Source organism: Oncorhynchus mykiss, chromosome 1 (genome assembly GCF_013265735.2).
Source record: "Oncorhynchus mykiss isolate Arlee chromosome 1, USDA_OmykA_1.1, whole genome shotgun sequence".
Taxonomy (NCBI): domain Eukaryota; kingdom Metazoa; phylum Chordata; class Actinopteri; order Salmoniformes; family Salmonidae; genus Oncorhynchus; species Oncorhynchus mykiss.
In genome coordinates, this window is record NC_048565.1 from 35,221,611 (window position 1) to 35,235,306 (window position 13,696).

Here is a 13,696-nt window from a genome sequence, read left to right on the forward strand (position 1 = left end):
ACTGAGTGCCAGCGTCTGTTTCAAGGGGCCAATAGTCATGCCAACCGGGCCTTGGCTCACGACATAACAGTTTGCTGATGACACAACAGTGGTAGGCCTGATTATCAACAAGAACGAGACAGCCTACAGGGAGAAGGTGAAAGCCCTGGCGGAGGGGTGCAAGGATAATAACCTCTCTGTCAACATCAACAAAACGAAGGAGCTGATCATAGACATCAGAAAACAGCAGAGAGCGCACGCCCCCATCCACATCGACGGGGCTGCTGTGGAGAGGGTGAAAGCTTCAAGCTCCTCGGCTTTCACATCACTGATGACCTGAAATGGTCCATTCACACAGACGGTGTAGTGAAGAAGTCGCTTGGCCCATAAGACCCTCACAAACTTCTACAGACGCACCATTGAGGGTATCTTGTCAGGCTGTATCACTCCCTGGTACTGCAACTGCACCGTCTGCAACCGCAGGGCTGTCCAGGCGGTGGTGCGGTCAGCCCAAAGCATCCCCTGGGACACACTTCCTGCCTTCCATTACTCTACAGCAACCAGTGTCACAGGAAGGCCAAGGAGATAATCAAGAACCTCAGCCACCCGAGCCATGGAGTGTTCACCCCGCTACCATCTAGAAGGCGGAGAAAGTTCAGGTGCATCAAAGCTTGAACCGAGAGACAGCTTCTATCTTCAGGCTATCAGACTGTTAAAGAGTCACTATTAGCCGGCCTCCAACCAGTAACTTGCCCTAAACCTTAATCACTGTTACTAGCCGGCTCCCACCTGGTGCTCTACCCTACACATTAGAGACTGCTGCTGTCCTATGTACATAGAGACATAGCATACTGTTCTACCCACTTCACATATATACTGAACAAAAAAATAAAACGCAACATGTAAAGTGTTGGCCCCATGTTTCATGAGCTGAAATAAAAGATCCCAGAAATGTTCCATATGCACAAAAAGCTTATCTCGCAAATGTTTTGCACAAATTTGTTTATATCCCTGTTAGTGAACATTTCTCCTTTGCCAAGATAATTCCTCCACCTGACAGATGTAGCATATTAAACAGCATGATCATTACACCTTGTGCTGGGGACAATAAAAGGTCACTCTAAAATGTGCAGTTTTGTCACACAACACAATGCCACCGATGTCTCAAGTTTTGAGGGAGCGTGCAATTGGCATGCTGACTGCAGGAATGGCCACGAGCTGTTGCCAGAGAATTGGATGTTCATTTCTCTACCATAAGCCGCCTCCAACGTTGTTTTTGAGAATTTGGCAGTACGTCCAACCAGCTTCACAACCGTAGACCATGTGTATGGCTGTGTGTGGGCGAGCGGTTTGCTAATGTCAACGTTGTGAACAGAGTGCCCCATGGTGTCTGTGGGGTTATGGTATGGGCATAAGCTACGGACAACGAACACAATTGCATTTTATTGATGGCAATTTTAATGCACCAAGATATTGTAACGAGATCCTGAGGACCATTGTCGTGTCATTCATCCGCTGCCATCACCTCATATTTCGGCATGATAATGCACGGCCCCATGTCACTAGGATCTGTACACAATTTCTGGAAGCTGAAAATGTCCCAGTTATACCATGGCCTGCATACTCACCAGGCATGTCGCCCACTGAGCATGTTTGGGATGCTCTGGATCGATGTGTATGACAGCCTGTTCCAGTTCCCACCAATATTCAGCAACTTCACACAGCCAGTGAAAAGGAGTGGGACAACATTCCATAGGCCACAATCAACAGCCTAGTCAGCTCTATGTGAAGGAGATGTGTCTCGCTGCATGAGGCAAATTGTGGTCACACCAGATACTCACTGGTTCTGATTCACAATCAACTTTTTTTATGCACAGTATCTGTGACCAACATATTCATATTGACTGTATTCTGTATTCCCAGTCATGTGAAATCCATACATTTCCTTAAATCAATCAAATGTATTTTTAAAGCCTTTTTTACATCAGCAGATGTCACAAAGTGCTGTACAGAAACCCAGCCTAAAACCCCAAACAGCAAGCAATGCAGATGTAGAAACATGGTGGCTAGGAAAAACTCCCTAGAAAGGCAGGGACATAGGAAGAAACCTAGAGGGAACCAGGCTCTGAGGAGTGGCCAGTCCTCTTCTGGCTGTGCCAGGTGTAGATTATAACAGTACATGGCCAAGATGTTCAAACAATCATAGATGACCAGCAGGTCTATCACATTCAAGAATAAGACCAAGGTGCAGATAGTGTTGAAATAATAAAAGTTTATTATTCGAACAGGGGCAGGCAAAAGGGCAGGTCAAGGGCAGGCAGAGGTCAGTAATCCAGATAGGTGCGGCAAAGGTACAGGACGGCAGGCAGGCTCAGGGTCAGGACAGGCAGGAATGGTGTACACCGGGAAACAAGAAAACAGGAACTATAGCAAAGACAGGAGCAAGGGAAAAAACACTGGTAGGCTTGACGAACAAAATGAACTGGCAACAGACAAACAGAGAACACAGGTATAAATACACAGGGGATAATGGGGAAGATGGGTGACACCTGGAGGGGGGGTGGAGACAATCACAAAGACAGGTGAAACAGATCAGGGATTGACAGGGTCAAATAATAATAATCACAGTGGTTTTAGATGATGCAACAGGTCAGCACCTCAGGAGTAAATGTCAGTAGTCTTTTCATAGCCGATCCTTCAGAGTTAGACAAGCAGGTGCAGTAGAAAGAGAGAGTCGAAAACAAAACAGCATGTCCGGGAAAAGATACAGTAGCACGTCTGGTGAACAGGTCAGGGTTCCATAGCCGCAGGCAGAACAGTTGAAACTGGATCAGCAACATGACCAGGTGGACTGGGGACAGCAAGGAGTCATCTGGCAAGGTAATCCTGAGGCATGGTCCTAGGGCTCAGGTCCTCCGAGAGAAGAGAGAAAGTGAGAGAGACAGAGAGAGAGAATTAGAGGGAGCATACCTAAATTCACACAGTACACTGGATAAGACAGGAGAAATACTCCAGATATAACAGACTGAACCTATTCCCCCGACACATAAATACTGGAGGCTGAAAAAGGAGGGGTCGGGAGAACTGTATCTCAGTAAAATCTTTGAAATTCTTGCATGTTATATTTTGATTTTTGTTTAGCATATACTGTATTCTACTCATTGTTCATCCTGTATAACTATTGCTGTAAACATTTTCTATTCGTATATTATACAACGGGTGGGTCTAATCCTGAATGCTGATTGGTAAAAACTGCATTCCAGCCGGTGTCTATTCCACAAGTTATCACTGACTAAATCTATGCTGTTAAAATGCCTATTTACTCTGTTCCATCTGACTGCGCAATCCACTGTCTCATCAACCCAGCGAGGGAATTTATAGAGTTGATCTCCACCCACTATAAAAAACATCTAGACATTATCTCACATTTCTTTTAGACTAACATTTCGTTTTCAACAGTGGATGTTTGTATAAACCTTGCTGTCTGTCTCTCCTACATTTGCAACATCGTTTCAATATTCAAATTCGATATCCAGCTTTCCCATAGTAATGAACGTGCGGGAGTCGGGATGAAACATACAGCTTTTCTCAGCCAGGAGAACACATGAATCAGCATTATTTGTATGGATTTATACAAAGAACGATCAATAGAAAACAGGTCAAACAAAAAGAAGTGCAGATAGTTTGCAGTCTTTCCAGCTTCAGTTTCAAATTATTATGCTAGCTATGTTGTTGCCCAGCTCCTCTGAACAACAGTGTCCTGACAAGAAACAATTATTTTCTATGCCAGGTGAAATTGCGCATCATTAGCTCGTTGTTAGCTCCACAGATGACTCAATCTCAATCGGACTCCACACTGCCCTTTCCCACCTGGACAAAAGGAACACCTATGTGAGAATGCTGTTCATTAACTACAGCTCAGCGTTCAACACCTTAGTGCCCACAAATCTTACCACTAAGCTAAGGACTCTGGGACTAAACACCTCCCTCTGCAACTGGATCCTGGACTACCTAACGGGCCGCCCCCAGGTGGTAAGGGTAGGCAACAACACATCTGTCATGCTGATCCTCAACACGGGGGCCCCTCACGGGTGCGAGCTTAGTCCCCTCCTGTACTACCTGTTCACCCACGACTGCGTGGCCTAGTGTGACTCCAACGCCATCACTAAGTTTGCTGACGACATAACGGTGGTAGGCATCATCACCGACAACCGACAGCCTATATGGAGGAAGTTAGAGGCCTGACAGTGTAGATTCAGGACAACAACCTCTCCCTCAACGTGATCAAGACAAAGTTGATGATCGTGGACTACAGGAAAAGGAGGGCCGAACAGGCCCCCATTCACATTGACAGGGCTGTAGTGGAGCAGGTCGAGAATTTCAAATTCCTTGAGAGCTTATTGGTGTCCACATCACCAATAAGCTCTAATGGTCTAAACACACCAAGAAAGTTGTGAGGGCATGACAATGGCTTTTCCCCCTCAGGAGACTGAAAAGATTTGGCATGGGTCCCCAGATCCTCAAAAAGTTCTACAGCTGCACCATCGAGAGTATCCTGACTGGTTGCAAAACTGCCTGGTATGGCAACTGCTCGGCATCCAACCTTAAGGTGCAAGAGGGTAGCGCGTACGGCCCAGTACATCACCAGGGCCAAGCTTCCTGCCACCCATGCCACCGTGCCACACGGCTAGTTGTACCGGAGCACCAAGTCTAGGTCCAAAAGGCTCCTTGACAGTTTATATCCCCAAGCCATAAGACTGCTGAACAATGAATCACATTTCCACGGGTACTATTTATGCCCCCCCCCACCCTTTTGTTTTTACACTGCTGCTACTGGCTGTTTATTATCTATGTATAGTTACTTTACCCCTACCTACATGTACAAATAACCTTGACTAACCTGTACATTGACTCAGTAACGTTCTTATCCCGTCTTGTCCCTTGCGGCTAACTTACAACCACGTAAAAGAGTGTAGCCAGAAAGTACTGGTACCCCCTGAATAAAGTCTCATTATTGTTATTTTTTATATTCTTCATTTGTTTTACTTTAGTTTATTTAGTAAGTATTTTCTTAACTCTATTTTCTTAACTGCATTGTTGGTTAAGGGCTTGTATGTAAGCACTTCACTGTAAGGTCTACCTACACATGTTGTTTTTGGCGCATGTGACAAATACAATTTGATTTAATTTGTTATGGATGTATCGAAATCAATATCACTAGAAAACAGCTTAAACAAATTCAAATGCAGCTAATTCCTTGCTTTCTGGCTGCACTCTTTGACATAACTGTAAGTTATTCGTAGTTGGCTAGTTAGCAAGCATGAGATAAGAACGTTGCCAACCAATATGGCAATGGAATATTTAGAACGAACGACTGGGTCGCGTCCATAGATAAAGAACGAAGACTGAATGACTGGGTCGCGTCTCTGGCAACCGAACCAATAGATCAAACAACCAGCCGGCTTGGGTAGCAACCCCAGATTTGTGTCGGTACTATATCTTGTGGAAGGATGAAACAGAATAAATTCATCAAAATAACGTTAATAAAAATGTAAACTATTATTTTAATATGTTGGTAACCCATTGTATAAAAGTGATAATGCCCTTGAAGCAGGTGTTTGGAGGATACATTGACTTAGTCTCCGGCCTAACAACACCTGTGCCAATATATCCTCCAAACACCAGCTTCTCAGGCATTATCACTTAACTGTCCATACTTTCTATACACACCATTATTTATATATACTCTAATATTGCTCGTTCTGATATTTATTCATTTTCATTTGGGGGATTTGTTTGTATAGGTTTGTACTGCTATGTATTGTTGGAGCTAGTCTGTTGGAGCTAGTCTGTTGGAGCTAGACTGTTGGAGCTAGACTGTTGGAGCTAGTCTGTTGGAGCTACTCTGTTGGAGCTACTCTGTTGGAGCTAGTCTGTTGGAGCTAGTCTGTTGGAGCTAGACTGTTGGAGCTAGTCTGTTGGAGCTAGACTGCTAGAGCAAGTCTGTTGGAGCTAGACTGTTGGAGCTAGTCTGTTGGAGCTAGTCTGTTGGAGCTAGACTGTTGGAGCTAGACTGTTGGAGCTAGACGGCTAGAGCTAGTCTGTTGGAGCTAGTCTGTTGGAGCTAGACTGTTGGAACTAATCTGTTGGAGCTAGACTGTTGGAGCTAGTCTGTTGGAGCTAGTCTGTTGGAGCTAGTCTGTTGGAGCTAGACTGTTGGAGCTAGACTGTTGGAGCTAGACTGTTGGAGCTAGACGGCTAGAGCTAGTCTGTTGGAGCTAGTCTGTTGGAGCTAGACTGTTGGAACTAGTCTGTTGGAGCTAGACTGTTGGAGCTAGACTGTTGGAGCTAGACTGTTGGAGCTTGACTGTTGGAGCTAGTCTGTTGGAGCTAGTCTGTTGGAGCTAGACACACAAGCATTTAGCTGCACCTGCGACAACATCTGCAAATATGTGTATGCAACCAATGAAATGTAATTTGATTTGAATAGTGGCACTGTAAGGGTGACGCTCCTAAAATCTTGTTTGTGTACGTGTGTGGGGACCAGGGTTATTTGAGCTTTTTATGAAGTGTATTTCATCAGCCTTCACTCTCAATTACCCTGTTCTCTGTGGCACTTTCCCGCTCTCCCTTTTGTTTTTTTCTCTCTCTCGCTCTCTCTGCTTCAGTGTGATCGGTGACGGTCATCTTTGGTCACAGTCTGGTTGTGGTAGTGGCACTGTCAGGGGTCTTATTTCATGGTGTTCACACACACACACACACACACACACACACACAGAGAGAAACACTACTCGCAGAGTAAAGACGAGGGAATGGTTTTACATGCTCACCAGTTCGAGTGGTGAGCCTGCCGCATGAAGCAAATTGTTGACTCGTGTTGTGACTGAGTGATGGAGAGCAGAACCAATCAGAAATACTTTGGGCATTTGTGCCCTGCCACTCTAATCTCTAGTTCAGCAAGTCATTCTGGGCAGAAGTTAGGGGTTGAAAATGAATGCATTCATGTGTTGGAACAGACAACATGTCTCCAAAGGATACTCATGGTTCATCCACATTGCTTGTAAAGGTTCACCTTTTTATCATTTCAATCCCCAATGTTTGACTCTGCCTTCTGACATTCATCAAGATGCACGTTCAACAATAGTGGACTAATAGTGGTCATGAATGAAATACAATGTTCATGTGATTTGGGATGTTAGTTTGAAGTGACTCAGAAGTAACTTTGAATTTGAACTGTAGTATGAATGTTGATGTGTGATATGAGTTTATGTCAGAGAGAGGATTAAAGTTATGCTCCAGAATTTTTATCATTTCAGCCAGTAGTTTTGAAAGTGATACTTGAGCAAAAACAGGTCCTCGTTTTTTGTGTACAGTGTCATGATGATACTTTCCGAATTTAATTTGCATACTATTTTACAAATTTGTACCCCTTTTTCGTGATATCAATTGGTAGTTACATTCTTGTTCCATCGCTGCAACTCCTGTACGGATACGGGAGAGGCGAAGGTTGAGAGCCATACTTCCCCCGAAACACGACCCTGCCAATCCGCACTGCTTCTTGACACACTGCTTACTTAACCCGGAAGCCAGATGCACCAATGCGTTGAACTGGCGACCGTGTCAGCGTGCATGCGCCCGGGCCCGCCACAGGAGTTGCTAAAACGCGATGGGACAAGGACATCCCGGACGGCCAAACCCTCCCCTAACCCGGACGACGCTGGGCAAATTGTGCACCGCCTCAAGGGTCTCCAGGTCGCGGCCGGCTGTGACATAGCCCGGGTATGAACCTGGGTCTGTAGTGATGCTGTGCCTTAGACCGCTGTGCCACTCGTGAGGCCCCAGACTGCATATTTAAGTGGTGATGCAATGCTCTGGGGTTATTGAGGAGCTTATCACCATGGTTCCTGTGGCTGTCTGCTAATTGGCAGGTTGATTTCCTGGTCCTTGATTACAGCCAGCTCGGGTGTATTCAGCTGAAGAAGGGAATTAGAGATGATGGGGTGTGTGTGTGTGTCAGTTCCCTGAAGGTCTACCATATTTCACTGTTGAGACATTTCTGAATAGAGTGAAGGCAAGTAATCGTTTAGTGCTATGTAATGGTTGTATGCCAAGCCAAAGGACAGGGATCGGCATAGAGGGAGTATGCCCAGGAGACTGACACAGTGAAGCAGGTTTAATCTGTGATCAGAGAGAGGGAACACAGCAGGTTTCCTCCAGGAGAGGGGGTCGATGCAGCTCCTCTATCCGATCAGAGTGAGCCCTGCCTTTGCCTGGGACTCTGGTTCTATGCTGGATTCTCCATGCTGAGGTAGCAGATGTGTACTGGCAGGCTAATGACGTGCTAGTGCAGTTTCCCAACGTATGGTCACCTGTCCTGAGATATAAGAAGTCAAGTGTCACTCACAAAGTGAGACAAAGTGGAGAATTCATCCTGGGTAGCACATACCGTCATTCCATCATGTTAACATTCCAACATTCTTCAAACCAGCCACATGCTGCAACTTGACTTTGCCGTAACCTAGCAACCATGGAAGGATGAGGGTTCAGTAGAACACAGCCAGAATTCTAGCTGGTGTTCGTTTATGTGTGTGTCGATATATGTGTATGTCCAGCTCCTTAGTCTTCTTGTTAGCCTGTGCGTAATGAATGTGTATGTTAACATGTGTGTGTTGAGGTAATGGATAAACTTAGTGGAAATGAGCGCTTGACTCAGTCCTGCAGCGAAGATTAATATCAACCATACATTCGTCTCTAATTACCACGGCAGGGCACACTCATGCACGCAATTACACACGTACACACACCACACACACGAAAACACACACTGAGACACACACACACACACACACACACCAAATGCCTGCCTTGACAAAGAACACACACAACTCACTGCCATGCAATTGAATGGCTATTTACTGAGTGATTGCCAGTGTGGGGTTTGCATCTGTTATTTTCAGGAAATAAAATGAAAAAGAGGTCTTCCAACCTCAATGGGACTTCCTGGTCAAAATAAAAATGTAATTGTCCACAGGATACAAGAACTGACTGTGATGAGGGACTTACAACTTGCTCCACCCAACGTTCTGTGACATCTACTTCCTTTTAGCCACAGTGGAGACTCATCTGTATCTGTTAACCTGCAATGAACTGTACATATGCTGTAGTTAACTTTCTCTGTCTCTGTCTCTCCCCCTGTGTCAGTGTTGAGTATAGGAGAAGGAGGCTTCTGGGAGGGCACGGTCAAGGGGAGAACAGGCTGGTTCCCTGCCGACTGTGTGGAGGAGGTTCAGATGAGACAGTACGACCCTCGGCTAGGTAATGACTGAAGAACACACACAGACAGCTCTGTAAAACACACTCTCTCACTCTTCACAGTGTATATTTACTTTGGCTCGCTAGCCCTGTCCACGGTGCTGAACAGGCTGGTGAAACTACGGGTGCTGTCCAAGGTGCTGATGCAGCCATGTATGTACAGTATTATGTGTGCTGATCTCTAATGTGTATACTGACACGCACACCCCCACACACATGCACACACACCAAAAACACACCTGAAGATGCTCATAATCACATGATGAATGAACCATCAGTCTCACTTAGCCAGGTAGCCTATCGGTTAGAGCATTGGGCCAAATACCTGAGCTGACAAGGTGAAAACATCTGTTGAACCGCCTTTGGGCAAGGCACTTAACCCTGTTTTGCTCCTGGGGCGCCATACTACTATGGCTGACCCTGTAAAACAACACATTTTACTGCACCTATCGGTGTATGTGGCAATAAACAAGGACAACAGAGCCCATGAAAAATAAATCATGCTGCATTAATTAATGTACTATCTATCTCTGCATGTTTAGATTGGTTTATGGGTAAACAGGTGGTGTGTTTATTGAACCATAAAGGTTCATGAACCTTCTCCATCACAGAGTGTGTGTTAAACAGGCTTTCTGAATCACACCGTAAGTCCCATTAGGAACCCACTGATGCAGCTCCTACCTACTGTATAGAGCAGTGGGATGGGGAGAGGTGTTCTGGAAAGGAGTCTGAGGATGTGGCTAGGGAGGGTTTTGTGGAAATGGGTGGATGAGGAATGTCTCTTGTCTTTCCCCTCAATACCACTTGAGGAATTGTGTCCCCTGATGGGAGGGGTGAGGAGATATGGAGAGGAAGGAGGGGAGGGAGTGAAATAGTGATGGAGAAGAATGAGGGAGGATTCACTAAAAGACAGAGGAGAAGAGATGATGAAAAGGCAGCTCTCTGTCTCTGTTTTTTCTCCTCTCACTCCTGTGTTTCCTTATTCCCTCTCCTCTCTTGCTGCACCCCCCTTCTCTTACTCTCTCTCTATTCTATTTGTCTCTTCCCCCTCCTCTCTTTATGTTTCCCTCCTCCCTCCATCCAGTTCTCCTTCTCATTCCTTCTCCTTCATGTCTTTCCACTGGGTATTGAAGTACAGAAGCGTTATACTGTATGTTTTTCTTAGATTGTTGAATATTAACTCGACAAATGATTTTGGTGCAATAAATAAATCCAGCTGAATAAATAATGCTGTGTAATTGTTGAAACTCAACAGTTGGTGATACACAGTTGTTTTGAAGGAGTTCTATGTATCCCAGATTTTTCAATAGTAATGAAATAATAGGTAACATACTAGAGGACACACAAACTCAGAGACATAGACACAAGTACACACACACACACACTCAGACAAACACCTCCACACACACATACCCTTGTCTACCTGAAGGTAAGCATTGAGACTTCACTGACAGTCACGGCAGTATATCTCAGCTCAGTGAAGCAGGAAAGACAGCCCCTGTCTACAATGATCTAACCCAAACAACACTGCTTTGTGTGTGTGTGTGTGTGTGTGTGCGTGTGCGTGGTTGTATTGAAGTTGTTTATTGACTCTCCTACAAATCAGTGTGTTTGAGAAAACTGACTGTGTTGCAGGCTCCCCTATCTACACGCTCTCAGATTCCCACTGCAGAATTAGACGTTTTTCCACTTTTCTCCAAACGTCAAATTTCGAAGTTGCTCCAAACGGCAAATTTAGAAGTTGCAAAAGCGTGTGTCTATAACTGGGATTGAACACGTGATCCTCTAAGACGGAGCTCGCGGATTATGCGCATCCGCCACACCCATCCACAACACCCATCCGCCACACCCATCCGCCACACCCATCCGCCACACCCATCCGCCACACCCATCCGCCAGACCCATCCGCCACACTCATCCGCCACACTCATCCGCCACACTCATCCGCCACACCCATCCGCCACACCCATCCGCCACACCCATCCGCCACACCCCATCCACAACACCCTAGCAAAACCCAAGCCAGCTTGATGGTAATAGCGCTCAGCGTTGCCCCTAGTGGCGACATCCTTTAGTTAGGCACACAGCTCCTGCATGAGCTCCAGACGTTTTAGCCATGTTAGGCTCCCAGAAACAAATCTACGGTTAAGTTAATGCATTCATTCCGACTGGGTTAAAAAAAGAGCTACGGTTTGGGATATAGAAAAAACTCTAGGCTTAACTTCAGGCAATAATTCCAATTGGTTAACAATTTAGACATGAATTACAATTGGTTAAATTGAGGATTAAGGTTTGGGACAGGGTTAAAACAGAAAAACAAGTTTAGTTATTAATTAAGACTGGCCTTGATAACTCATTGTTAATGGATGGCGCAGTAGTCTAAGCAGCAAGCTACTGCTCCATGAACTGCGGGTTCAATCGAAGCTCCGGGCTTATTATGAGTTTGAGAAAAATAGCCCTAGTGGACTGTTTTGATGGCTACATCACATTTCTACTTGAATCTGGAGTGATCTCTCTGCTCCTATACATCAACCCTGTGTCGTGACTCACTGTGCTCTCCCCCTCTCCCTCATACCCTCTCCCTCTCCGTGTCTCTTTCTCTCTACCCCTCCCATTTGATTTGGCGGTAAGGTTCTGGTCCGTGTCAGAGAGAGAGAGAGAGAGAGAGAGAGAGAGAGAGAGATGGATATGGGTAGAGTTAAGGTCAGGGTCAGGCCATCAGTGAATCTCAGTTATTTATTGTGACTATCTCTGTCTGTCTCTTTCTGTCTCTCTCTCTCTCTCACTCAATCACTCACGCACACACACACACACACACACACACACACACACACACACACACACACACACACACACACACACACACACACACACACATACGCCAAGGAGACAACAATGGAGATGACACTTTATAAGTCACTGCAGGTAGGAGAGAAAGAGGGAGAGTACAGAGGGGGATTCAGGACAGAGGGATTCAGGACAGAGGGATTCAGGACAGAGGGATGAAGGGAAGGAAAATATAAGGAGGGAGGGAGAGACTGATAAAGAGAGAGAGAGAGAGAAAGAAAAAGATATTGATTGATTCAATTCATTAACACAACATTGAGTGATGAGTGGTGAAATGCTGCTGTCTGTGAGTGTATTGGTGTTTACATTTGTTTGCTTTTGCATTTGGGGGTGCGCATGCCATGCACATGCGTGACTGTGGATGCTATGGTGATATCACAGTTCTTTAAACTAAGGGCATTTTCACATATGAAATTCGGTACCCTGGTTCGGTTTCCTGGAGCCTTTGTGAGAATTCTGCAGAATATGTTTTGCTTTCACAAGACCTGAAAATGACCATTTCAGGGTGTGATTAGCAAGATGCACATTCCATATGACGTTAGCGAGCTTGTTTCCATTTGGAAAAAAGTTCCAAGCGACTCGCGCTGCCGCGTCACTGTACCTGGTACTCTGGTCTTGGATCTTGGAAACGCTACTCACGCAGGTCCAGGATTAGTATCAGCCAGGATTCGTTTGAATTTCACACGTGCTTTATAGCGCGGATCAGGGCACCAAACGTTCCAGGATCCAGGGGGATATGTAAAAGCACCCTAAGTTGTGTTACTGGTAGTTTTAGCTACTATGTAACATTAGCAGCAAGGCTTGAGGTCTCTTAATGGTTTTGTATGTATTCACTCTCATCTCTTTCCCCCTCCCTCCCCTTCCCTCCCAACTTCCCTCCCTCCCCTCCCACCCTCCCTCCCCAGTGCTGAGTAGTTGAATGACTCACCAGTCTGATAAAGACTGCTCTATTTTTAGCCTTCCCATTAAAAAGTTTGGGAGTCTCTTCTTCATCCGCACCCTCTCTATCTATCCCTCCTTTTCTCCCTCTCTTTCTCACACCCTCTCTACTCTCCTGGAATGCTAATCACAGGACCTCTGCAGCAGGAGTGAAAAGGAAGTCACGGCTGAAAGAGAAAGGGAAAGAGAGAAAAGAGGAGAGAGCAGGCAGAAGAAAGACAGGGGGAGCTGTGGTCATTGAGAGAAGTGAGGGGCAGATAGAGGCACAAGGTATCTTCCCTCAGATTTGGAGTTTTGGCAGACACACATACACAGATGTAACTAGCTCAGGCTGCATTTGATCCCAGAGCTCTGAGATGAGGCAGTAATACATGTTAATCAGTCCAGGTTAGCACGCCTCTAACAGAGATGACCTACCTGTTGGGAGGAAATGATGACATGATGAGAGACGGTGCAAAGAGAGGGACAAGAAGAAGAAGTGAGATACAGACAGTGTCTCATGGAGGCAATATGCTAATTCTATATGCACGCACGCACACACGCACACACACACGCTCACTTTCTCTCTCTCTCTGTAACAGTGTTACCTGAAAGCCAGCAGCGTCAGCAGCGATATTAG

General features: G+C 45.6%; 1 protein-coding gene across 1 annotated transcript in view; it reads left to right on the forward strand.

The window, feature by feature from the left end:
• LOC110521950 (SH3 and multiple ankyrin repeat domains protein 3) overlaps positions 1-13,696 on the forward strand; it is a 78,374-nt gene that overhangs the window by 22,930 nt on the left and 41,748 nt on the right. The window contains exon 2 of the mRNA XM_036976586.1: positions 9,181-9,294. Within this exon, the coding sequence (XP_036832481.1) occupies positions 9,181-9,294 (114 nt within the window). The remainder of the gene's footprint in view (positions 1-9,180; positions 9,295-13,696) is intronic.